Source organism: Hippocampus zosterae, chromosome 19 (genome assembly GCF_025434085.1).
Source record: "Hippocampus zosterae strain Florida chromosome 19, ASM2543408v3, whole genome shotgun sequence".
Classification (NCBI taxonomy): Eukaryota; Metazoa; Chordata; class Actinopteri; order Syngnathiformes; family Syngnathidae; genus Hippocampus; species Hippocampus zosterae.
The window spans coordinates 4,662,213-4,689,449 of record NC_067469.1 but is presented as its reverse complement, the minus strand read 5'-3'; the positions used below and the strand labels follow the sequence as shown (position 1 = coordinate 4,689,449).

The following is a 27,237-nucleotide window of genomic DNA, read 5'->3' as shown; positions in this document are numbered from 1 at the left end:
TGATTTTTCAGATATTTTTTTCGCACTATATTTACATGGATCATGTACGACTGTCAAGTCATTATGATTCTTTTAACTTTAATTATGACATAAAGGATTTTTTTTTTCTTTTAAATTTTGAACTCCCCCATGAATGAACTCTTGATAGTGTAAATGCTCAGTGAGCCACATTAAAGAATGGAGCGGGCCATATGTTTAACGGGCATCTCGGACCGGCCGCAAGTACGCCTCAGGGTTCCCAAATCAACTGTCACCCGGTGAGTGTTCAAACCAGCGCGTTGCATCCAAACATTCCCTGGTGGACGCCGCTGACTTCTTTAGCGGATCGTTTACTCTCCGCTGACGCCGCGGCCTATTATTTAAATGGATGTTCTTGTGCTATTTTCGGGCCACGCTCCGGAGAGTACACAATCCCTTGGAGGAGAAGGAATGAGCTAATTGTGTTCCATAAATGTCAGCTGTGACTGATGCAGGGGGAGCTAAGCACAATGTCGCTCCTCGTGCTCTCACACGCTTGAACTTGCAATTAAAAATAAAGTCACTTGGGTAATTAATCAACCTTTTTTTACATAATGTCTTCTTTTTTTTTTCCTCCACTATTTGCTGTCACGGAATCTTACGTGTGCCTTGAATGAAAGGAGTTGCCCCCCACCTCCCGCACAGCATGATCAATTTTAATTTAATCTTAAAAAAAAAGATCAATCATGCTTGGGTGACTTGTTGCCGGCAGAACGAGCCAAATTGATCGCCCACTCAATCTGACTCTGTCAGTGTTGACACAATTCAGCGTGATTTGTAGCTTCCATAGACGACCAAACTTGGCTTTGGGTTGTTTTTTTCTTGTTTTTTTTCTGGTGCACAATTTTTGGGAGACAACGGGAAACATTCTGTACAGTGCAGTGGCTTGGGGTGACCTGTGGTCAAAATCTGGGTATGTGCCAAAAGCGGAACCCCCCCCCCCCCCCCACATAATAACAGTTGTACAGTTTTAGACTTGTGACAAATCAATTTCCTGTTTAACATATTTTTGAAAAAAAAAAACATACAATATGTTGAACCCCTCCACATTGCTGATTTTTAAGCGGATTCCTTTTTTTTTTTTCTTGTCAAGGTTTTTACATGATACAGGCAAGTTTGACTTTCGAGTTGTGTCAGTTTCACAGTAATCATCTCCTGGGAGTGAAAAATAAACAGCTTGAGGCGAGCAAGCGTTATTTGGAGAACTGTGCAAGTGAGACAGTGAGAACAGGTGGCAAGGAATACTTTTAGAAATGTGCTTTCAAGTTCCAGGGGTGGAAAATTCAAGTAAAAAAAAAAAAAAAAAAAGGATGGTCTCTCCACTGAGCAGATTTTGTGGGTCCCCCAAAAAAATCTTCTGTGTGATAAACGGCGATTCATGGTACAATAGATGTAAACAAATTAATGGTCGCTTGGTTGCATTTTGGCCTGCCAAAAGGCTGAAAAAAAGCGTGTAATTTATCATTATTTGGGTGGTGTACAGTGTTGGTCATCTGCAGTCGTCTTTATGCATGTTCAAAAAATGGATGTTAAAAATGAGCATGTCCGTACCCGGCTTGAGTCAAGACTGTTTTTGTTCTGTGATTTGTCATTTTTTTGAAATGTTGGCGATAATGGCGCACGTTTCGAAACAAAGAGTTTAGTTTTCGACATCGACACACAAACCCATAAGACGAAATACTCTGGCCGCCGGAGAAAAAGTTTTTTTTATAAACATCTGTACTAACATGGACTTGCCAAAAATGTGTTTGTAATTCTTCCATCATACTTATTTGATGAGAGTAATGTGGTTGATAGGGTAAAGTTGGTATGAATGGAATCGTTGTTGAGCTACGGTAAATTCATTTATTCATTAATTTTTTTTCAATGGAGAAAAACCTCACTATGATGAGGGAAAACATCCATTCCTGTCAACTTTTCCTCATCTTTGCCGCACCTTCCAGCTTGCCCCCTTTTCCTGCCGCTGTGCTAATTCTGGCTGACGGGGGGGGGGGAATCTTCAGGGAAAAGAAATGAGGGTGGCAGGGAAACTCTGTACAGCCAACAAAGAACGATCCTCTAAATATGCAAGTTTCAAGCAGCTCTTCTCTTCCCGACAGATATGAGCAATCGGCTAGATGTGTCCCGGTTTTGAAAGGTAAGCGATAAGTGCCACCACCACCCCCACATAGACTCCTGTGCCAATTGTGATGGAGAGGGCGGCCAGGAACAGAGCACGTCGGGAGGCGATGTTCGCCAGCGGGAAGTCGCCTTTGTGGACCGCCTTGGTGGTCTGGAAGAAAGAGCACAGATAAATAAATAAATACGATTGATAAGGAGGGAAAGAAAAAGGTGAGGCGGCAGGTTAGGGGATTTGGCATTGACACAAGCTGGCTGTTGATTCTGTACAAGTGTTGATAAAAGTAGGAGGACACTCAACTTGACAGATGAAGCCAGAAAAAGCTCGTTGGCAGCAATTAGTAGGAAAATGTCAAGGACTGTGGGTTGTGCTAATATGTGCCATCAGATGATAAATGGCAAATTTAACATCATTTGGAGAACTCAAGGACAGGCATTGACGCCACCGCTGAAATCTACTGTATGAGCAAGTCAGAAATACCGGTGCCAGGATGTTGAAAAGGGTAAACAAGCATGATAAAAGGGTAGGAAACTGGGAAGTTGTATGATCAAAACAAGCCACTGACAAACAACATGGACGAATAGCATCAATGTGTGCAGCAACACATGTAGACAGACAATGTAACAATATGAAATGTGGCTAATATTGGCGCTACTAACTGAGCAGTTGTGCCCGTCTTCTTTGTTTATATCCGTATGGATGCATGAACTGTTTAATTTTATTATATATATATATATATATATATATATATATATATATATATATATATATATATAATATATATATATATATATATATATGCTTACTATATGCTTTTATAAAGTGCTATGTGCTTCTCCAGCTTTATGTACACTCACGCACACAAAAAACAAAACAGAATGCTAAGTTATGGTATTGCTACATGCTAACCTTCATCAGACACATAACACACTTGAGAGCCCCACTTGTGTCACGTAAACACTCATTTACTCACGATTTCAAATGAATTGTCGTCAGGCTTTTGTACGATAACTTGCATAATCATGAGAGCGATCTCTGCAGCCTCTCTGCGTCTCCAAACAACACGCAGTCACACCATTAGTGGCGATAATGGCAGTCAGTTCCGCTCGCTAATCAAATGCACAACAGCGTATTTCCTCCATAAAGGTTCACATTTTCAGGTGTCACATTTGTTTTTTTTTAAATGTATTTTTATGCTTTAGCAGTTTTCTCTCGCTACTATTGCTCTCAGTGTCCGGTGACCTTCCGATGGGACGGCGATGCTATTGATCTGCAACCAGCAAAACCCTATTATGCTCGCTAACTATTTTGTCTTTTTTTTTTTTTCCGTTCTCGCAGAGAATGCAAGGTTGAATCTTTTGAGAATGTGAGCTGTATGCCGAATTTCAACGTTCAATGTCAAACTTGTGACGAGTACCGTGATAAAGAAGACGTAGCATATTCATCTTTCATTCAACTTTAGCTCAAGATGCTCAGACTCCTCAACCATCTTGGCTTTCATGTTCTTTTGAATTATTAAGATTCTTGCTAAGACAAAGCACCGAAGTCCCAGAAAGTTAGAGATTGAAAAAAAAAACAGTTTTTTTTTCCCCGCCGTTTTATTTTACAGATAGCACCATCCTATTTCAAATGAACAGGCTTCTTGTTTTGCCAAAGGAAAAGCAACCCCACATTTCAATTGAAACCCAGTGTTTTTGATTGACTTTGTGATATTTCTACGCATTGAAGATTTTCACCAGCAGCATGGTGACATGTACACATTATGAGTTTGACCTTTATTTTCCATTCATTATTCAATTTGTTTCATCCTTTAATAATCCCACAAGGTTTGACGATCACTTGAAAGGTGTCTGCTGTTGAGAGATGTCTGCTATTTTTTATTAATTTTTTACAGGATTCTTGCTCTGACAGAGAGTAATAATAAATCATTTTGAACTGCTAAGTCGAGATCTATAAGCGCATGCGGAATTCATTAATTTTTCTTGTTGGCCAAAGAATGAGGCGCAGCAAGGTGTGTTATCAAGATGTAAAAAGAAGCCCACCCTCCCTACCACGCTCCCTACTTCTCAGTACAGCACCATGTGAGGGGCGGCGGGGAGGGTTCTCTGATGTGAAACGCAGCCATCACTTCCACAGAATTAGCCCAGAGGGTTTTTGTTTTGACACGGGGAGGTTTCAAATGAAATCTGTTAAAAAAAATTCTCACTGCTAAAAATTGCTGTGGTTGGACGTGTGTTCATATATTGTCTACTTATTTACATTCGCTTCATTTATCACTCGCTGCTTGGATTTCACGAGTGTGATTGTTATGTCACACACAATCATTCGGATTAAAGCTGAGATTTGTGTCACACCTTTCAACAAGCATAACGACAAAGCTTGAAGGGTGACTTTTGATTTATTTTCAAAACTCAAACGTGTTTGTATACCACACCTGGCATTGACAGCGACTGGTTTGAGTACACCGGCGTGTGATTGTTATGCCACATGCAGCTTCTAATAACCTTGCTGTACATAGCCGACGACAAGGGTGTACACAGTGTGTGTGTGTGTGTGCGTGCGCTTACCCCCTGCGAGAAGTAAAATGCTGCGATTCCCAGAGGCCAGAAGCAGCAGAGCATGGAGAAGATGGCCAAGCCCAGGTGGTCCCTCGGAGGCACCACGATGAAATTGTCCTCACTCTCGCTGTCGCTAGAGCAGTCTGTCTGTACAGGACACAATAAATAATTTGTCATACGTGTGTGGCGTTTGAATTTGCGATGCGCATGAAAACTAGATTTTCTGAAACTTTTGGTTCTTAACGTCTGACTTGGACAACGTTCTCTTTTCTCTTTACAGGCAGTTCATCGTGTTACTTTCTGTGTCAGCCGCACTCCGGCCAAGCTGCTACCGTGACTTCCCATGACCGGCTGTTTGCATGGTAAGCTACTCTTTATTTGCTGTGTTTTATAGCCAGTCAACTGTTTTGGAAGTTTGCGCGCTAGCTTGGAGCGTTGCACGACCGCCAATCATTGGTCCGCTTGTATTATTTTTGTTGACCTGAGAGTGCAATGGAACAAATTACGTGGCGCAATAATTTCCCTTGCAATCGTGTTCCTGGGCTTTGGTCTGGCTGAGCCATGAAATATGTCAACAAGCTAGCTGTTGGTAAATGCTAGCATACACGTGGCACCTGGTTTGGAGTCATATTGTGTTCTATCAACTTGTAGCCTACGTGATGTTCCGAGCTTGTGTTGTCTGATTAGCCGTTGACGTGCCGTTTATGTGAACTGATTTCGAACGACACTTGTCCAGGTGTGTTAGCTTGACGTTGGGGAATTTTGATTCGGGCCTATTTCAGTCTAAAACCCAATGATCACTTGTCTGCCACAATTTTGATCAAGTCTCCATCAATTCTGGTCTATTCGGGACTATGGATTTATTTTATGAGCCATTGAGATTCCCGTGTTCAGATCTCACCAGACGTATCTGATCTTCGGCAAGATCTTCCAGTCAAAAGCGGCATCCTTGTTGGTACACTGCTATTTAGCTATCAGCTAAATAAACGCTGGCTCGATTTTTTTTTTTAAGCTTTTCTCTCGTGTTCTCTTTGTGTAATATCGGTTACGAGCGTGTTTATCAGCTCAAACACTTTGTGATGGTGTGATCGCCGACGAGACATTGAAGCCGTGTAAGAATGGGAGGATGGCAAAAAGCAACTCCATTTGGGGTGGGAGTAGAAAGAATATGCGTTCAGACAAATGGGAAAGGCAGACGAGTCTCGGCCCGCTTGTGCGTAATATGAACGCGTATATTCATGGACTTTTTGTCCAGGGCCATTAGTTTTTCATTAGTTTGGGGAGATGGAGTTGCCGACGTTTTGTCAGGCGAACGACAAAAGACGTCATGCTCGAATGTACACTTTGAATGAAGCTCTCGCTGGAATGAATTTGCAATTTTGTATAGCTTTTGTTTTTTTCCCCCTTCCAGTCTCTCCACCTATATCAATACACGTTTGCATCAATAACCTTCCCTGCTCCAAAGCCAAGACGTGTTGCGTAATGAAAAGACATCAGAGATTAAGGCCACATTAAGCTGCAGCCTGCACTCATCATCCCGTTTGAAGGATGATCCAGAACCGGAGTGGAACATGAGAAATAAATGAAGAGCGGGGGAAGAAAAAAAAAAACCTCAAACACAGTTAATGATGTATTTTTACCCAAAAGAGAATTACGAACCACGGCGGACTGTAGCCTCCTTAAGATTTCTTTCATTCGAGCTATATGAGGCAACGTAATCCCTTTATTACCTTTAATCCTGGCGTGTTTTCTGTGGCCTGCCTTAATAATTCTGAATATTTATTTCATGTCCTCTTGCCGACTGAGAGAATTGTGTCCAAGATAAAAACGGCAACAAGAAAAACAACTAGTAACACAGATGTTTTAATTGTTTCTCACCATGGTGCGGAGCTTCTATGCCCATAGCCAAAGTCATACTGTTGTACTTTTCACAGCACGCTAGGAAATCAAAAGCAAAGCACTTCTTTGCCTCAAAATGAACGAAGGGTTATTTCCCGACAGTCGCCACACTGGTTGTCATGCAGCGGAAGGGCTCGCTTTGGCTTCATCTTGACAGTTTTGCTGCGAGTTTGATAAAGAGGAACACAACATGCTTGCAAAACAAAAATAACACGTAGAAGTGGATGTCTGCGACTCTCGCGCAACCGTCACAGTACTTCACGTCAAGTGAGTGAATTGCTCAATTGGTCATGACTCCCATCGCTGCATTTTAAATACTAAATACTTGCTTCAAAATGCCATCTTATTCCCGTCTTTGGCCACGCCCACAACCCCCAAAAAACAGCATCACTGAAATGGCTTAAAAAAAAAATCTGTACTCAATTCACGACCACATAAACCTGCTTGAGCAAGTATAATGTGTGTGTGGAACACAAACCTCCAAATTTACCTTTCAACATGTTCCAGCATATACACCCTTACAATCATATCAAACTAGGGGCCTCATTTTCTCACAGCCGCTCGTCACGCCGCGCGTTACTTGATATTCAAACCTTATTGTCCTCAACGCCGCGACCGTCTTTGCGTAGCCGTCCGTACTTGGTGGGAGTGAAACAATTTCCTTGATGGATGACGGGATTAACGCATGGGCGGTGGAGTTTTGCCCACCTTGCCCCACTAATGGTCGCGCAGACGGCGGATTAATGGACTCCCCAAAATAAAACTGAGGGGAAGAAAACAAGCGTGTTATTACTCGGAAGTGATTGGAGCAAGCAAAAAATAAAAAAAAAGTGCTCTCCAAATGCAAATTGGGACACCCTGTTGAGGTAATTAAACATGTGCATGTAGAAAAATAGCCTCACTTTGTCCATCGCTATCATCAAATCATGTACTACGAATGCAACCGTAGCCGTTTGCTTTGGTGTATCTTCCCTGACTTTTTCTCAAAGGTCTTCGCCAGGCCTGATGCATGAAATAACGATGAGGTGACTAAGCGGTGTGACTGAATATGCATGGATTTAACCTTCGTGGCTGACCTGTTCCTTCAGCACCGGAGCATGATGGCAATCCATTTAATGTCGCGAGAGAAGAGGGCAGGCGAGTTCAAGAGTGAATAGGTTTGCTTTCAAGCTATTGGTTAGTAACGTGTAAAAAAAAAAAATAAGACGCAATTGGGACAGACCAACATTTGTAAACAGATGATGACATTGACTACGCGCACCGTAACAATCACATCAGTCGAATGAGTCTGAGCACAAGGCATGCTGGGAGATTTGTGTTGTTTCGATTCACCGCCATAACGAGTGGCCTTTAGTTGCCCAAAAGCCATTTGTGGGATGTTTGCAGAGATTTTTTTCACAATGGGCCACCGATTCTTCCGCCAAGCCTTCCCGTGGGCCAATTACCAGCAGCTGGAAAAGAACAACACGTTCAAAGTCTGCATTTTAAGCAGAAGCAGGCCAGATGTTTAACCAGCCAGTGGACTAACGGTAACATGCAGGCGGCTGAAGGCTGTGCTCGATTGAATCACTCGGGAGTGGGGGTGTAAATCCTGTCAACATGAGCCAATTGCCTGACAGGTAACAAAGACCCTAATGGATGCTTTCACAATCCTCATGAGACCGTCGTACAAAGAGGTTGGCCTGGTTTTTTTTTTTGTATCCCCCCCCCCCCCCCACACACACACACACATTTCCTTCCAGTATTACATACCCATGATATTTATAACATCTTGCACACGGTGGTTAAGGTGCACATCGGGCACGTTGTGGGTAAGGTTCAGGATTCAGGTGTGTGCAGGAGATGAAAACTCTTACAATTTAGTCCAAATCGAAAATTTTGGAAAGAAAAATTAAGGTGTGTTATCAAAAGTTTGAAAAGGTTTTCTGTGCACCACCTTTTCTCATGTTACATTGTGGGCACCTGCGGCTTATAGACAGGTGCGGCTTATGTGTATACAAATGTTTTTTCCCTTGAAAAATGTGGTGGGTGCGGCTTATAATCAGGTGCGAAATGACTAATTCTCATTTGGAGAACCGTGCAAGTGAGAGACTGAGAACTAAGGCATACTTTAAAAAGTACTATTTGGACTCACAGAGTCAATCGAATCATGCCCGAGGCACCCAAAATTACATTAGGACTGTTGATTTAATGTGCTGGAGGTTTCTCTGGAGAAAACGAGAATTCATTACATACTTTTCATGCATCTCGCACGCTAGCGCCGCCAAAACGTGTCTGCAGGCGCAACGGCGTGAATGAATAGACACAGAAAAATCGGAACGCAATTAAAGCTCCCGGCAGAAAACAAGCGCTGGCTTCTAAATTGCTTTATAACTCGAAAGTCGGTGTTTGAAATTACACAAATGAATCGGATTGCGCGCTGCAGAGTGGAAACCAAACAAAGAAACTAACGACTTTGCCGCCAACAGGAATTCAATTACGTGGCTGAATGAAAGAGCAACACAAATGAGAAATTGCCACGCTGGATGATTTAGCAATTGATTAAATATGCAGCCGAGTCGAAATTTGAGCACGTCCTGCGTGCGGCGTATCCTCGTGAGAAGTGAAAGCAATCTTTAAACGCTTTTTGAAAACTAACCCCCCAAAAAAAGAGTTGACCGCTCATGCAGTTGAGTCATTAGGGTCCCACAAATGCCATCGCATGTTCCGCTATCCCTAAAATACGGCGGCGGGTGGTCTCCCCTGGCCGCCCGGGTGCCGACATCCGCACGTGGCCTTTCGCGTTGCCACACCTGCTCCAGATGGTTAATTTATGTCCATGCAGGAGCCCAAGGTCCCAGAGGTGAGCAGGGTGCTTGTCTTAAGACTTAATAATTCTAAGGCGGCGTGACAGGCCACTTCCCAAAGGGGGAGTGGCTTTGCCGCGCCCGCTAATAAAAGTCCTTGAGACGGAACATAAGAGCTCGGTCGTGATGTACGAGGCATGCTTGCACATTCATTGCTTCTTGTATTCGTCTTCAGAAAATACTCGACGGTGCAGAGGAACTCATTAAGTCGGGGGACAGGAAGTGTTAGCTCCGCTGTGTAAACAAAAACAGTGTGGCCCGTACCGCTGTACTTTTCTAAGCTTAAGCTACTCTTTTCTAAACTCCAGCAACCCCCCGCGACCCTTCGGATCGGAAGATGGATGCACGGATGGATGAATTTTAACACAAACCTATCTTCCGAGTTTGCTTGGAGACGCTTTCAGCCATGACACATCTCAAACTAAACTAAAACATACTTGTGTGCCATCGCACAAACAAAAATATATATATATATACTGCATATAATTATGGGGCGGCCCGGTAGTCCAGTGGTTAGCACGTCGGCTTCACAGTGCAGAGGTACCGGGTTCGATTCCAGCTCCGGCCTCCCTGTATGGAGTTTGCATGTTCTCCCCGGGCCTGCGTGGGTTTTCTCCGGGTGCTCCGGTTTCCTCCCACATTCCAAAAATATGCGTGGCAGGCTGATTGAACACTCTAAATTGTCCCTAGGTGTGAGTGTGAGCGTGGATGGTTGTTTGTCTCTGTGTGCCCTGTGATTGGCTGGCAACCAATTCAGGGTGTCCCCCGCCTACTGCCCGGAGACAGCTGGGATAGGCTCCAGCACCCCCCGCGACCCTAGTGAGGATCAAGCGGCTCGGAAGATGAATGAATGAATGAATGCATATAATTATATTATATCAAAGCTAGCATGATACCAATGAGTTGCTATAAAAAAAAAAAGAGGACATAACAGTGCAACCACCAGCGTTCACATTATTTTCATGCAAGATGCAATCAACAGCCCCCTTCTGCGCCGCGGTCGCAAACAAAGAGCATCAAACAATCCCAACAACAAACACATTTCTTGTTGAGAGATCATAGCGCAGTGATTATGGCAGCCCGAACGACTGAGCCGAGTAACTGTAATTTGCAAAAATGTGATTAGACGCTGCCTATCGCCCGTAATGGGGGGGATATAATTAGCCGCATTTGGTGGCATAAAAAGAGCTCAGGCCCGCGGGGAATTTTGCTCTCCGCTGATTGCAAAAGCAACCGTATCAGCTTGTAAATTAAACATTTAGCCGCGCTGCAAACCTGACGCGGCCCGTGATTTGTTGCACACGTCCAGAGCTGATAGTGACTGTTTTCAAACGGGGCTATTTTACAATCGCCGCATCCAAATCAAATCAATGGTTTGATGATGATGATGATGATAAATTCAAAATAGCAGCAGCCAAACAAAACGGTCAAGTTTCAGTCAAAAGTTTACAGGCAAACCGCCACGCGTGTCTTGGCCTTGAGTCTGACCTGTTGCCATGACAACAAGCTGGCCAGGTCGGTCAAAGGAAGAAGTTGAGGTCGGGGGTTCGGCAATTAGAGACTTGTGCTCTATCTTTGTCGAGTGCAACGTTTGCATTTGCTATCCACTCCTCGATACTTCCCCTGTTTTTGCTTCTTTCATGGTTGGGAATTTGTTCCGAGGCTGCCATTGCAACATCTGTGACATTTCCGTGAGCTAGTGCTGCCTGCCTGTTCAATAAATCGACAACTAGTGAGCGCAAAGTAGAATTACGCTGCATATTTTTTCCTTTATATTCCAAAAAGTAGCGACGAGGTTAAGACTAATGCTCGTTTTTTTATTTTTTTTCTTTCCCTACCACATCCTATTTCAAGGCAAACGTCTGCTCATTCGGTTTTACTGCCCCCCACACCACCCCACCCACCCACAAGTCGTATATTTTGACACGAGGCTATTACATTCCCGGAGTCACCGAGGGACACTTAGGTTTTTTTATTGGCCGGAGAGACACGGCGTGCGAAGGGATAAATATCATCCGTTACCCGAGGACAGCTCGTGGTCAAATCAATCGCACAAGCGCACCGCTTCTGAAATGATCCGATCGTTATTGTCGTTTACTGCTAAATGGGAGAAAGGATACCTGTGCAGGATTTCATGAGAATTTATGACTCTGGCTCTCGCCCGCGCTTCAAAGGGCGAACAATATGTGTGTACTGAACTGAGGCATGACCACATTTGAGTTTTAATGAAGGCATAAGCGCCTTTCTCTCCCCCCTTAGTGAATATGGATAGCCCTTCCAATCACACCGGAGAAATATAGCTATTGTGAAACTCGGCTATATTGATATTGGACACCGTTTTCTTTCAAAAGAGGACATTGACGAAATCTGACAGGTGTTTTATTTTTATTTTTTGCCGTCAAAATTTGCGGCGGAGTGGCAAGACCGCATGCTCACAGCATCCAGTCAATATGAAATTCACCGCTAAATGCAGATTTTATGCACCAGGGGTGGCGGAACAGATGGCCGGCAAATCCAAATGCAGCTTCCAGTGCTTATTATGTATTCAGGTGAAACCGGCGGATAATTTTAATGGAAGAAAAGGCGTGAGGATCAAATGGACAAGCGCACGCACATTTTGGGGCGAGGAGCTCCGGTCGTTAACAAGCGTGTCAAACCCAAACTTTGATAGGATTGTTCCGCCGAATGTTACCATTAAACGCGTTTCCACACATTAGTTAGCACCTTTTAATTGGTTGTCGACAATTTACCGCTTGTGGTGAAATGACGGAGACATGCTGTACTCATCGCATCGGGGGGTCGGCGAGAAGTGTTTTCGGCAGATTTTGGCTATTGAGGCGTAGGCACGACTTTGTGCAGGATATTGGGCTTTCGGATAAACGTTAAGGATTCACCTTAAGTTTACGATAAGGTCAAATCAGGTTCGTCGGGAAAGGATCAAGTATATTTTAGGTTGATCCTGAAATTTCATTTTGTGCGTAATGTAAATTGCACCTTGTAATGGAGTGTCCTGATCTGCCGTTGTACGAATTACACTGGCCGGGTTGTTCTTTTGCAACAGCAATGACAAGGAATGGTGGCACCAATTATTGCTGCAGCTATTCAGCCTTCACACGGCCCGACGCTCTTGCCCTAATAAAGACTCTTTAACTCATTCACTCCCAAAGACGTTTTTAAACGTCTTTTCAGACTTGATCCAGAATTGGCTGGTACTGAATGATTTAAGGGGCGGCCCGGTAGTCCAGTGTTTAGCACGTCGGCTTCACAGTGCTGAGGTACCGGGTTCGATTCCAGCTCCGGCCTCCCTGTGTGGAGTTTGCATGTTCTCCCCGGGCCTGCGTGGGTTTTCTCCGGGTGCTCCGGTTTCCTCCCACATTCCAAAAACATGAGTGGCAGGCTGATTGAACACTCTAAATTGTCCTTAGGTGTGAGTGTGAGTGCGAATGGTTGTTAGTTTCTGTGTGCCCTGCAATTGGCTGGCAACCGATTCAGGGTGTCCCCCGCCTACTGCCCGAAGACAGCTGGGATAGGCTCCAGCACCCCCCGCGACCCTAATGAGGATCAAGCGGCTCGGAAGATGAATGAATGAATGAATGAATGAATGATTTAATAGAGATACCGGGTCCAAAATCGAGCCATGCTGGATATTACAATCTTGTTAAGTAGTTGTCGGATTCCTTCCTCGTGTCAGACTGGAGGTGAGTCGTTTGGTATAGTCTGTAGTCTACAACATAATGAGTCCCACCGAGGATGTTTCGCTTTTTTATCCGGCAAAACCAGCCTCTGATGATGATGGTTTCACATGCCGACTCGTTTTGTGAAGTGAAGGAATGTCACTTCTTTGACCTCATTTGCAAGCCAAACGGCAATACGAGCGCAAACACTTCATTTGCATCCCCGTTATGATTTGGATGGCAGTTTCTCTACGTGTCATCTTGGTTATTTTATTTCACCGCCCATGTGGTAGCTTCGCACGACACCCGGTCCAACTGGACACCCAATCCCCACATCGCAATCCCCTAAATCCGTTGGAGTGTTTTTGCACTATTGGCGCTGCCAAAACTGTTCAGCTAATGCAGCATTTTCACTTAATATCCCAGGGGTAGAGCCAGCACTGAAGACTTATGGTGATGTGAATTTACGGCTGTGTGAAACGGATGACAAGGTCAGCATATCTGGCGGGATTTGTGGTTGAGAAGATGTGCAATCGTTTTGGGGTTGTTTTTTTTATAGTGTTCAGAGATCGCTGCGGGAATTCTAACCTGGCGTCTGTTTGCTCGCGCAGAGTGAATTAGCACCCTATACGCTGTTTGCAGGTGATCCAAATGTCTGACCAAAATCTAAAAAGTCTGAATCTTGAACCATGACTGGGAGGATTATATCAAGACGTTCTTGGAGGCAAAACGCATATGTGCCGTCCAATGTCAGAATATTTGGTGTCAGTTACATTCTGGGGCTGCTTTGCTCCATCCAGCACAGGATGTCTTGAATCTGTGCTGGGTTCAGTGAAGTCTAAAAATTATCAAGGCATTCTACAGCTCAATGTGCCGTTCAGAGTCAGAAGGCTTGGTCTGTTATTTTCTGGGGCTGCTTTGCTACATCCGGCACAGGGCGTCTTGAATCTGTGTCCTGTACAATGAAATGTCAAATCTTTCAAGGTATTGTTTTCTTTAACAGAGGGCCACCATTATGGTATTTAAGAGTATGTTTTTTTTCAGAATAGTATTTCAAAGCCTTACCTCATACTCAACGTACTCTTCCTCCTCCACCTCGTATGAAACGGTCTGGATTTTGACATGTTCGCCGTCCTCCGGCACCTTTGCCTGCGGTTCCTCCGAGCCGGCCGCGGACCCTCCGGTGGAGTTGGACGTCTCCTTGGCCTTCTTCTCCGTGAAGGTGGTCTCACAGCACTCGCTTTTATATTCCTTGGCCTTGATGCTGCCATTGTCCTCTTTGTACAAGATGAAGTTGGGCCTGTAGAAGGCCTCCACGGCTAAATGCAGCGAGGTAGCATCCAAGAGCTGCTGCGACTTCATCTTGCCGTTGCTATTGTAGCCGCCCCCGCCGCTTACTACATTGACCGGCTTCCCTCTGCCGCCGCCGCCGTCGCTCTCGCCTCCAAAGTAGTTGATAATGTTCTCCTGGAACTGGTTGTTCGGGAAGTCTCCTCCATAACCGTTGACCATGTGCTTGCTATTTTTGTCCAACAAAGGATTCTGGAGCTCGCTAAGGTTCTCCATAGCAACAAAAGGGCAAAGGTCTTTTTAATGATCTGCAATTCCTTGACCGGCGCTTGAGACCCTAGCGGCATTCAACACTCGGATACCTGCAGAGGAAAGAGTAATGCAGAAGAAGGGGAAGTTTTTAGCGTTTGTATCCAGCAGACTTTTCGGAGAGTTGAGTTTTAATTCCTGGTTGGGAGAGCTGCATCTCGCAAGAGGACTCATTTCGGTTCAATTTGCCTCCCCGTTTTAAACATTCGTTGATACGCTACCCAGAAAAGCAATAGCGATTGATCCTAATACATTTTTTGGGATATTATGTTTGTTGTGTGCCTCCCCCCCCCCCCCCCCCCCGGGCTGATTATTTTCACTTCAGTCCATGGGTTAGATAAGAATACGGAAGCGGTTCCCAACCACCAATTCCAAGGCATCTAGATGATGATGATGATCATGATTGAAATGTCAAATGATAGTATTTTCCAATCTCTCCTGAAGAGGGGAAAACATTTTTGAGTGGTTTGAATGTTAGCACTTGAGCACGGACGTTCATGCTACCTGGTGCCTTTTTTATGTCGGTTGGTGTATTGCGTTCGCCAAAAGCTGTTTATGTCATTAAATGCGAGCCCGGTAGCAGCCGTTTAATTTTCATTCTACTGGGTCGCCGCCACGGTGGTCAAGTTCCTGCCAGCGGGTTAACAAGTCTCAATCGGATGACAAACGAAGCGTCAAAAACACGCTTAAGCGCTCCAAGCATCAAAACACAATCAAATTGTTTCCAGCCCCCACCCCAAACGACCGCATCAAACCTCGAGCCTCTATTTTTGAAACATCACACCCTCGACATTCAATCTGTGTTGGAAATAGAAATGCCAAATGCAGATGAATTCAAGGGGGGTCCCGACCTAAATCGCGCGGCGCTTTTTCGATGTGCTTAATGAGACAACAAGTGAGTAATGTCTGACAGCAAATAAGCCTTATTAGCCGCAATCACTTTACTGTATACTTTTCTTCGACATTCTCAGAAAACAAGCAAGCGAGAGGTCACATTTGCATGAGACACTTCTGTAGAAAAGCTGCGTGAATGCTAAAGAGCTGACATGGGACTGAACTGCTGTGCAATCAATTTCTAAATACATTTTGGAAGATCATTGCTGAAAACTTGCAAAGACCGAGAACTATGTTGGACTCGGTCCATTCAAGTCGTAATGACGACTCCACATAACCCCGCAACCCGTCGTTATATTGACGAAAATCTACTCAATCATTCATGATCCTGGAAGGATGCATTAATTAGCCATACCCGCGATTAGAAAGACAAGATTGTTGCCATGTGCTTTGATCTGTGGTTTTATCATCGCGATGCAATTGGACTTTTTTTTTTAAAATCAATGTGTGCATCTTTTTAGATTACGAAAATGGATGAATTAACGTGAAACTGATAATCGGATTATCAGACGACATATGTAGAATATCTGGCATTATTGCCTCTCTTATCCTCTTAATATCCACGGGGTGGGCTGTACGAAGCTTTTTTTCTGGCATCTTTCTTCTTTCCTTGTCAGTTTTTTTTTAAAATTCTTGCACCCTTTTTTGCTTCGTACATTAATTACTTACTACTAGAGACTTAAAAGAAAAAAAACTGATTTTCTGAAAATAATAATCCCGAATAGTAAACATAAACAAACATATATCAAGAAAACAGTCTTCCAGAACAGTAGCGACTTAACATAAACGTCATTTTAATATCTGTAAGAATAACATTTCTATCAATCATAAAATTCGTGCACCAAACTTTGCAGTTTTCAAAATATTGATTTCTACTCTCTTTATACCGATTTTAATGCACACAATGAGCTGTTTAAAAAAAAACAACAACAAACATTTCTACAGTAACACCCATCTAGGCCATAAACTACATGGACGGACAAAGATTGCGCCCTCTGCTGTCAGAATCCAATGATTTACAAGTCCGAGTGGCGACACTGCAGTACGTAAGGCTGCAAACTACCCGTGTTGTAAAATCTATTTATTCTAGACATACAGAATCGAACGTGTCAGGGGGGGGGGGGGGGGAGATGAAAACAGAAGTCCAGAGGTGTCAGACACGAGTCTAGCAAATTAGCAGGCATCCCGTTAGCATCCGGGCCACGCGATCTGTCAATGCACTTCAGTCCCATCAGACTGTCAATCAGCTCAATGCCGGCTGCCTTCGTCAGCCCACTGCCAATCACCCTCCCGCCCTTTGACCCGATGCCCCACTTCCCCGCCCCCTTTCCAAACTGATTCTTAACTGATGGGCCCCCCTGAGACCAGTGTCGAGGCGCACCTGAATACCAATACGCCTTATCTGTCGTCCATGTTTATCGAGCCACTCCATCCCTCTCGACGCCGACAAATTCATCTCTCTCTGTGATTTAATTTGGAACGTGGCGAGGGCCTGCGTGGCACATAATGAACGGGGACGTCTGTTCGTTATTGATGGGCGTGTGCCGGGGCTCGGCGTGGAGGATGCAAATTCCAGGTGCATTTGTCATCTGAGCACTGCGATCAGTCAGCTGCAGCAATGTCGCCAATGGTGTCACCCCGCCGACCCCCAACCCCAAACTGTCGGTTCACAGTTCGCGATCCACAAATTGTTTGAGCTTTGGCACCATAATCGTCTAAGATGGTGCCAAAGTCCTGGCGAATAGGAAAGTAGTAATTGGTGTCAATCAAAGTATGCTGATGCAGTAGATCTATTTTGTCCATGTTAGGGAGGCGCTAAGTTTAGCCTGGGTTGTTAATGGAAGTTACGGCAAGTCTCGTAAGCCATTTTTTACGAGTAATGTTGTAAAATGAGTTTTTGAAATGCTACCCAAGTTTATTGGCATCATAGATTGCGGTAGATTTATGGTCTCCGCTACAGTGATATCTTGACTCGGTTATTTCATTCAAATTCCTCTCCCCGGCTATTTTTCAGCAAATGCCAGCGATAAATTAATCTGTTAGGGTTAAGAAAATCATCCATTCATCATCCATCCCGTGTCATCATGTGACTCCTGCTCTCCCTGCACCTTGATGAAATAAAAACACTCTTCTGCAGCCCTCCCCCATGCAAACCCCCTCCTCACTGTATGATTTTAAGTGTTCCTTGATGTGTAAATCCTCTTGTGGGAATGGAAATGTTGCATAATTCAGCAAATTCAGCTTGCCGTCAATATCACAGGCTGCTGCCAGCCAGCGCCAAGGCTGACGTGTCTTCGCGGCCAATTGATTGAGGGAACACAATAATGGTCCAGTGTACTTTGTCCACGATCATTTGTTTTGGGGGCTTTGTAGTACGGCGCGTCTACTGTCAAGCTTGCTACATCCATCCATCCATCCATCCATCCGTCATCCACGCAATTCCGAGGTGCTCCATTGCTCACCCTCCCCTCACCCCTGCTTCGAACCAGGGCTTTTGGCCTGGGTGGAGCTAGGTTGTTGCACTTGAGGCAAAAGGCTTTAATTAGCCAAGAGTCTGAAGGAAAGGAAGTGGACTCATTAAGAAAATAAAAGCATTGATTTTGATGACACTCAGTGAGGCAGCACTTGATGACCAAGCCACCTAATGATAGTTTTTCAGATCTGTCCTCACGGTGCTCGTTATGCCTACACCTTTGGATAGCTCATCATTGGCCGTGAGTGCATGTCACAGACAGAAATGTGGAAGAGCAAGAAGGGGGTGGGGTGTCTTTTATTTTATAAATGAGTTTTTTAAAGTTCATTGTGACACCCAGCGCGTTGACTCGGGCTTGGCGCTGACGCGTCTGCATACGATTTCCTTCTTGTCAGTCCGGCAAATGGCAAAAATAAATACCTTCTCCCGACTGTTACCAAAACAATAACCCGCTGCAAGCAAACAACAATATTCATGCTTGGCGGAGGTAATCAAGATGATGTGCATTGGTTCAATTTTTGCAGTTGCCATAAAAATACTCGAAACGGACACGTTGTCATCTCCTCGTCGCCCGATTCAACGTCTCCATCTCTTTCTTTCTCTCTCCTGCCCCCACATGCTTGCAAACATAAACAAAAGGAGCGTGGAAGCGACGTGCGGGTGGAAGTTGTGGACTAGCAACCAGTACCTCTCACCCCCCATCATGATGATGGACACCTTGCATGCATTTGCACAATCAACCCCCAGAGCGTGAAAACCATTTCACTGCTTAGTGACTAAAAATTAAATGGCAAAAAAAAGCAATTACCTGTAAGTTCTTGACAATCCAGATGCAACCCCCGGCTTGTGCATCACACTATAGCCTGGAGAGCGACGCTTCATCAGAGACTTTCCCATCCGGAGGAACGTGAGACGTGTCCCGCCGAGTTGGTGTGCGCGCACCTCGGCGGCGGAACGGCGGTTGCGCTCGCCTCCCCCGCGTAAATCTCTCTCCCGTGCGCTAACAAAGCTCTCCTTTCCCCCATCAAACACGTGTTTTAGCGCCTCCTTGAAAATCTGTTACAACATCTCGGCGCAGCAGATAGAAGACGAGTTCCCACGTCGGTTGCGGAGCTGAAGCAGGCGGCGTCCGCCCTCTCCTTTTGCGCGCGCCTTTACTCTCGCTCACTATTTGGATGTGTGGACGAGGTTAACCATGTGCGGGGCGTGTGGTGGAGTGGGCGGCCGCTCCTCCTCTCCTCTTGCGGCATCACAAAAGACCGCTTGGTCAAAACATGGGCAGGAATCCGATTTTTGCGCTCACAAGACATAACATTGCGTTTACCTGCAGCACAAAAAAAGAAATATATTTATGGATATATGTTGTTAGCTGAGCTACAAATGATAAGTCGCTAAACCGCATGAAAGCTATTTCAGTTGAGCTGGAGCCACTTTGACAGAAAAATTTTCAAATTTCATAGTCCTGCCGGGATGCAAATAAATAGTTTTTGCCTTTTCATGCTTCTTTTTGAGTTGAGAGTTGTGGCGGACACTTGTTGCAAGTGTGCTCACTGTGTTAGATTCTCCTGGCAATTAATAAATGGCTTAAAAAAAAAAAAAGTACATCGGCAACCGTGGCTCTCCTTTCCCCACCACTGAGGGCATCACAAAATACAATACTCTTCAGACCCATTAAAAAAAATAAAAAGAGCAACGTAGCGGGTCGCGATGGGTGAACCGCAATATAACAGAACACCACCGTTCCATAAAACGTTCCCGAGAATATATATATTTATAATATATATATATTATATTGGGCGGCCCGGTAGCCCAGTGGTTAGCACGTCGGCTTCACAGTGCAGAGGTACCGGGTTCGATTCCAGCTCCGGCCTCCCTGTGTGGAGTTTGCATGTTCTCCCCGGGCCTGCGTGGGTTTTCTCCGGGTGCTCCGGTTTCCTCCCACATTCCAAAAACATGCGTGACAGGCTGATTGAACACTCTAAATTGTCCCTAGGTGTGAGTGTGAGCGTGGATGGTTGTTCGTCTCTGTGTGCCCTGTGATTGGCTGGCAACCGATTCAGGGTGTCCCCCGCCTACTGCCCGGAGACAGCTGGGATAGGCTCCAGCACCCCCCGCGACCCTAGTGAGGATCAAGCGGTTCGGAAGATGAATGAATGAATATATTATATTATAATATAATATATATATATATATTTTTTTTTTTATCCCCAAATCTGCACGCTGTGAGAAAGCGGTGCAATTATGTCGCCCGCTCGCTTGTTTGGATTGCAAATATCTCTCACGGAGCAGTTGTTTATGTTTGCGCGAGTCATAAATCACGCGCTGATTGTTTCCATTAAAATGCAGGAAAACGATTTAAAGCCTTGAGAGCTGATTTGTCATTGTAATAAATTTGTTTGTTTGTAATGCCACAGAAACAATAAAAGTGAGATAATCACCATATCTCAACTCGGCCGTACGCTCCTGGTTGTACGGCGGGTGCTAAATGATCAAATGATCAAAGACATGAGGAACTTTCTCGATACTTTTCCTTGCTCGTGGCGGCATAATCTTGAATTTTTCAATTTTTAGATAAGAAGCGCCCAGGCCTGAGAGTTTTGAACGCATCGGTAAAAGGACTGAAATCCCGCTCCATGATCTGACTTCGACATCTCCCGCAAATGGCACATCGAGTAAAGAGGCACAATGTTGTCATTGCGATTGTTTGAAGAGGAGTCGCCAAGTTTGAAGGCTGCCAGAAAAAAAAAAAAAAAAGCAGACGCAGGACGTGATAAAAGGGTCAAATCGAGGCCAATTGGATAAGCTGGAAGCAAGAGATGAGAACTAATGTCATGTTCGTATGAAGTCTGAAAGTTTTACTGTCATATTCGTTGGGGCGATATTAGGATGCAAGACAGGAGCGCGCCCGGAAAAAAAAAAAAAAAACTGTCTGATCCTCAAACCGTTTTAAAAATGAAATGAAAATAAACAGCCCTTAATTTGACGCAAACTCAAACAGCGACTCGGCAATTTATATCCCCGATGACAATTTTATGACTGCTACCCAATCTCGTCCCCCATTATCCTCGTCCCCGCTGACCGCGCAGGTAATCTTTGGGCTGTACCTGCAGGCAGAACCTTTTTTGCAAATTCAAAAGCTGCCGACATGGTTATGTCGAGATGATTCCCTTGCTTCGCGTCATTAGGGCCACCACCTGATCGCCCGCAGACAGCCACTCTGGGGATAATGATACAAAAAGAGGAATAGACTTGGCTATATCTAAGTCTCCCCCCTCCCCCCCCCCCCCTCCCATGCCATCTTTTGACTTTCCAATCCCTCCCACATGAATCCCTCTTTGGAGACCGGCTCCTAAATGAGTTTCAGTGGCAGCGGAGGGCCACCGACCGCTTTCGTGCTCGGCGTTCCAACAGCCACTTGACGAGAATCGTCGCGCCGGGGCGGGAATAGCGGAAGGGAATGCAAATGAGCAGCGTTGCGCAAGTCAAAGTTGGTGGTTTGTTTTTTTTCAAGGGATTAATTATTTCCCTCGAGAAGCGACTTCTGTGTGACGGTGGCTTAGACGACTGCGATAAGAACTTCGCATTTCCTTTTGATTGATTGATTGATAACATTGGTGATGGAAAGGCCTGGGGATATGGAAACAGTGGTAAAAGGGAAATAGCTGTGTGCTCCGCACCGAAACACATAACGGACCTTATTGTCACATCAGAAGAGGCGACGGATTAGTTAGCAACAAGTGGGCACGGTAGCAAGCCAGTGATGTCATTTTCTGACCCTTCGGCGCTGTAGTTAGACTTCTCGTCCTCGCCGGTGGGCGACAACAAACATCTGAGGTTGCGTCTTGTGTTCTGACGGCGCTTTGTTGCCGTGAGAGTTAAAGCCACGCATGCCGCAACAAGCACAGGCAGGTGGTCGTATCAAAGAAGCAGAACCGGGGGCTCCACGGGAGACCCAAAGGCTGGTAATGAGAAGAACTCTGCAGGATTTAAAAAAGAAAAAAAAAATCATATTTTTCATCCGGCTGAATGGCAAAGATTAAATCGACATGTTTCGCTAAAAGTCCGCAACCTGGTTGACTTCCAACTTGGTTTTGTTTCCCTTTGGAAATAGTGTCTCAAAACTGTCAGCAATCGTAAAACCATGTCAGGTTCATGTTTTTGAACACAATGGACCTGCGCCGTGATTAGCCATGACGCCTTCAGCTACATGCTAGGCCCATTAGCATTTGCTCGCTAATATTTAGTTATGCACGACATTGATACTTCATTCAGTGTCTTGCACTCTGCTTTCTTACATTGTAATACATTTCCTTTCCGGTTCTTTGGTTATCAACACCCCCCCCACCGCCGCCACCATTGCCATTATTGAGGCGAAAACAGCAAATAGGTGAGTTTTTCAGCAAACAGATCATCGGTTTCAAAGCAAATCTGTGAAGAGATGAAAAGGGCCAAACAATAAATAGGGTGTGCATGCGTTCATCATTCTATGAATACAACCAGTTATGCGCCAGTTAACCAGTTTTGCGCCTTTTCGCCTGTTACGATCGACTTCTTCACCTGAGTCCGTTGACTAGTGTGAAACGTGTGTTTTGTTTTTTTCCAAACGTTGCTCAGTGACATTTAAAGTAGTACACAGTAATATTTTCTACCAGTATGTTTTTTTATTTATTTTTTTGCCCGTGCGCATGTTAATCATAGATAATGGGACTTTTGGCACCGGCTGAGTGACCTTGTTTTTTTTTTTTTTTTTTGTGGCTCTAATGGAAGCGGCAATACAAACACAAGCACTTAGTCCGGCGATGTTCCGTTTCATCGCTGTCCGTTTCGGCACTTTTTAAATTCAATTCACGGCCTCTGTTTTCTTGGTGAAATTTGTCTTGACTTTCCCTTCCCAGGCGGTTCCCCCTCGCCTTTTGGTCGCTTTGGATTTTGTCATCTCATCTCAAAGCGAGATGGGCTGAAATGGAAAAGCGATTAACATATTAAATATAAGCAATCACAGTACAACAGAAATTATAGTTGATGTCATGTGATGTTATATATGAAATACATGAAACGGCGTATAAAATATCACCTTTCAGATGGCATCCTGTCCACATGTGACGGATTCAAAGGAACCGAGGGAGGCTTTTCCTTTTCTCATTTTCCTCACCTGACTGCACTCTGATGAAAGCCTTTTCCAACAATAATTTTTTTTTTTTTTGCTGCACTTTTGGCATTTGGGCCGAGTCATCGGGGGCTTTATAATGGACGTTGACACACGTGTGCGATGACGAATGGGCTCCCAAACGTTGCGCAACCCTCGGAGCAAATGTCAACTTGTCGGCTCTTCGGCAGCTGATGACGCAAGTCGAGAAAAAAGTACATTGAAAAGCACTTTGAAACAGGGGATATATTTTTAAAATCAACTCGAGGAAGAAATATGGATTTCTGATAACATTTAGCATGGTAGTCACGTAATCTGCCTTCCATATTTCGATGAGCATCTCATACCTCCACTGACACGTGAGCCTTTCACGGCGATTGTCATGGCGACCGAATGCATGCATTAGCGTTCCTCCATTGGGTGCAAATCGGGCAAGGCTGTCACCGTAGCAACATGTTGGATGCTAGAAGCCACTTCCATACCTGCGCTGCTGTGCTTTGATCATCTGAGTGGAGGGAATGGGGAGAACGTAGCCTTGAGGTGGAATTTGTGAGGGTGTAGAGGGTGTTGTACAAACATTTTTTTTCCACGACACAAAAATAGCGAGCTCCATCACAAGGCTTTTAGAAAAGGCGGATGCTCAATGAAGATTATCTACTACAACTCTCAACAACAGACGTCGCACATCCGAGGCATGCAGTGGATCAGTAAAAATAGAATCTAAAGTGATTAGAGTTTTCCGCTCTATGTTAGTCCAGCAGTGGTTCTGTTCTATCTCACGTCCCCCCGGGCTTGTTGCCGGTCTGCCGGGACAGATCACCGATGTTTGGCCCGCACTTGTGGAGAACTCTCAAAAACACGTCTCCTTTCGTCCCTTTTATTATGTTTCAGATGATGTCTTGTCTGGTTACGATGAGGGGATGGATTCAAAGCGCACTTCAGTTTCCGCCTTTCTTTTTCGGCATTGATTTGACTTTCATGCACTGGATGGAGGGTGCACGTGAACCTAATTAAATAACCAGAGATTGTTTTTAATCGCCCAACCACAACGCCCCACCCACTCCCCAATAGTTTGAAAATATATTGGATGCATGGGGACTTTTGAGTTAAAGCCACAAATGATACGCGACCTCTATTTCGTCTCATCAGACATGTACAGACACTATTTAAAAAGTTATTCCGCATGCCTGCTTTGCCTTTAAGTAGTTTGTGGATAGTGCAGATTTCCCTTGTGGTGCTCTTATTTGAAGGTCTATTTATTATGCCGAGAATGAAGTCATTAATAATAATTTTTTTAAAAAAAAGAGCATCCATGTCTGTCCCCAGATGACAGTTTATTGGTCTGTAACGAAATAAATAAAGAAGTGAAATGAAATTGTCTGGACCAGCCTGGACACAGCCTAAGCGACAATGTTTGCTAGCAATAATCTTACTTGTCAGAGCTGTTTGAATTGCTTGTAATACGGAAAGTCACTTCCTCATTCGGTCCTTTAATGGCCTTGGTGGACTGGCCAGGACACCTCAGGCTCTGTAGGTGCCATGGCAACCCCAAATTATATTTGAGTTGTCTGGAATATTCGTTGGACCAGCCTGGACACCTTTAAGTGCTAATTTTGTGATGATGCACTTTTGTGGTTTGGGTGGACCGGCCATGATGGCTCATTGTTAGCAATAGCACTAGAGCTAGCGTATGTGTGTGTGTGTGTGTGTGTGTGGTGTGTATAGTTTGGAAAAAAAAAGTGTACAGTGAGATGTGAGTAAAACAACTTGTCGAGATGTAGACAGTCAATAAAACAATAGCCACAGGCATATATTCTTTATCCTCAGCAAAAAACCCTGAGCGTCCCTTTAATAATTGTTTACCGATGTCACGTACAGTAACCTTAAGCTGCGTCTTTACTTTGATGATTTAACAGCAGTGTCCGATCCGCTTCTAATGACCATTCGTTAGATTCTACAACCGGCACTCGAGTGTTTATGACACAGTTAAATCGCCTTTTGTTGGCGGTTTATTGAGCGCTTATTAGCCTCCATGTCGGTGCAGACTATAATTTTCGGATGCTGTTTCGCTGCCATGAGGCAAATGGCACAGCGATAATATTAAGCGAGCGGCTGTTATCCGAATTGATTGGAAATGAATGGGCACCAGATAGGATGTGAGGAGAAAAAGACTCTGATGGGCGTGCATTTTTTTAAAAAAAGCACTCCCTGCGGACATAGTTTATTTAATTTTTTTTTGTTTGTAATTCTGTCTTTGTAGTAGCAGGGGAGTGAGGCAATCCATCATATATGAAAAAAAAAACATTACACACAGTCTACAGCGTCCCAGAAACCCCTCCAGAGAGGAACTGAAAGTTAACCGGGATGCGGCAAAGCCCGTGGGACCACGCCGTGGTTGTTCCCCTTCATGCTTATTAGCATTGGCGGCACGCGTGAGGGGACGAGACAACCAACAAAGCACAAAACCGTCAAGGAAATGCAGTCTGGTTTGATAGCAGGCGAAAGCGAAAATGCCGCCATATATGCTCAACTTTGTATCGAAGCGGAACGGATTACATATTGATTCAAATCTGGGAGATGATGTGACTTTTTGTCCTTTTGTGTCCCATGTTGGAGGACGGATATCATGATGGGGGAAGAGTTGACACTGCTGCCTTGTTTTTTTTTCTTAACAGTTCAACCTTGGCAGAGGACTACTTTGCGGAGGCATATTGCACTTCCTTCCGAGTCTCTAATGACGCTTTCCCAAGCACCCCTCCCCACCCCCCTCCCCATCAAGAGAAATGAGCATCAGTGGCGCCCATTTCATTTGCTCCCTCATATCTCTTCCTTAAAGTCAGCCCGCCTCTCTCCAGCTCTGGTCGCATCCACTATTGCAGCTCCATTTGGGACCTTGCAGGAGAATGGAATGAGAATGTTCAACCCCCCCCCCCCCTCTTTTTTTTTCTTCTTCTGGCCCAGAGCACTGCCTAATGTGCTAATGGACTCAATGGATTCTGCCTGACCCCAGCAGTAGATTCAGGGCACCCAGGTTAACCCCAAATACCCCCCCCCCCACCCCTCCAGCCCACCTTCCCGTCGCCATCGTCATCGTCTCGACTCGTGTTGCTCCATTTGAAGTCTTTTTATAGCCCTCCTGAGGCAGGTCACCAGAGCTGAAATGTGAAGTGTGGATGCCCAGCGCTGTTTGGACCGACACGCTCTCCCCCATAAAATAGCCGAGAAGTATCACGGGGTAGACAGGTGTGGAGTATATTTGGGTTATTAAATGCCCATTTCATGTGTAAATTAATGTTACGTGACAAAATGTGGTGGACTTGTGGTCGTCGGTGAAGTGGCGCAATGTTGGATTGAGCTTATCACGTTTATGGGGTTTGTCTTCAGAAGCTCAAGCAGCCACAATGATCAGGAACTTTATTTATTTGTTTGTTTGTTTTTGTTTCGGTCGGTCAGCTCGTCACATTTGTGTCCTTGACGAAGCAGTCACAGAATAGGATTTTGAGTTCACCACAGCAGCATTTATCGACCCGTCTTGCTTTGACAAGTCAGGACAAGAACTTTATTGATTTTGAACGATATCTAACGCCACATAGCCACACTGGGGTCAACTTAATTCTCCTCGCAATTGCTCTACTTTTGGTTACCAGCATTCTGAAAGGTTTTTTTTTTTCTTTTCGTCTCCCAGTCAGGAAAAATAAACTACTGATTTTCAATCTTATCCAACACCAAGCTTGCTTCGGTCGAAGGACAAAATCCAACCGCTAAAAGGTGATATTTGACAGAAATAGCAGAGACACCCGTTGTGACAGTTGCACCCGTGTCGAAACATTCTGCTCGTCCTCTTCACACTGTCGGGGAATGAAGCTGAAAGACACATCACAGGAACTTTTTTGTAGGCGGGGGGGCTTCCCCCTCCTCTGTCCCTCTATGTGGCAGCAGCCCTGTGCAAGTGAAGCTTTAAAACGTTGACTGAAGTCAGCCGCAGAGGACGAAAAAGCCCGTCTGAAGCGC

At 44.8% G+C, this 27,237-nt stretch overlaps 1 protein-coding gene and 1 long non-coding RNA gene across 2 annotated transcripts in view; one reads left to right on the top strand and one right to left on the bottom strand.

The window, feature by feature from the left end:
- Positions 1-1,885: 1,885 nt before the first annotated feature.
- On the bottom strand, positions 1,886-19,237 carry syndig1l (synapse differentiation inducing 1-like). Its single transcript, XM_052052947.1, has 4 exons — positions 18,889-19,237; positions 14,180-14,766; positions 4,705-4,842; positions 1,886-2,290 (listed from the first exon to the last, which is right to left on the bottom strand). Exons 2-4 carry the CDS (start codon positions 14,678-14,680, stop codon positions 2,132-2,134), a joined length of 798 nt encoding a protein of 265 aa, XP_051908907.1. The 5' UTR covers positions 14,681-14,766; positions 18,889-19,237; the 3' UTR covers positions 1,886-2,131.
- LOC127592307 (uncharacterized) overlaps positions 4,905-27,237 on the top strand; it is a 51,426-nt gene continuing 29,093 nt past the window's right edge. The window contains exon 1 of the long non-coding RNA XR_007960103.1: positions 4,905-5,057. This is a non-coding gene — a long non-coding RNA (uncharacterized LOC127592307). The remainder of the gene's footprint in view (positions 5,058-27,237) is intronic.

What these genes read in the sequence shown, in the direction of transcription:
- syndig1l (XM_052052947.1), bottom strand. Translation starts at nt 14,680, where the DNA reads ATGGAGAACCTTAGCGAGCTCCAGAATCCTTTGTTGGACAAAAATAGC. An exon ending in AAGAGTACGTTGAGTATGAG is followed by an intron (nt 4,843 to 14,179) that starts GTAAGGCTTTGA and finishes TGTCCTGTACAG; the next exon opens with ACAGACTGCTCTAGCGACAG. An exon ending in CATTTTACTTCTCGCAGGGG is followed by an intron (nt 2,291 to 4,704) that starts GTAAGCGCACGC and finishes TCTTTCTTCCAG; the next exon opens with ACCACCAAGGCGGTCCACAA.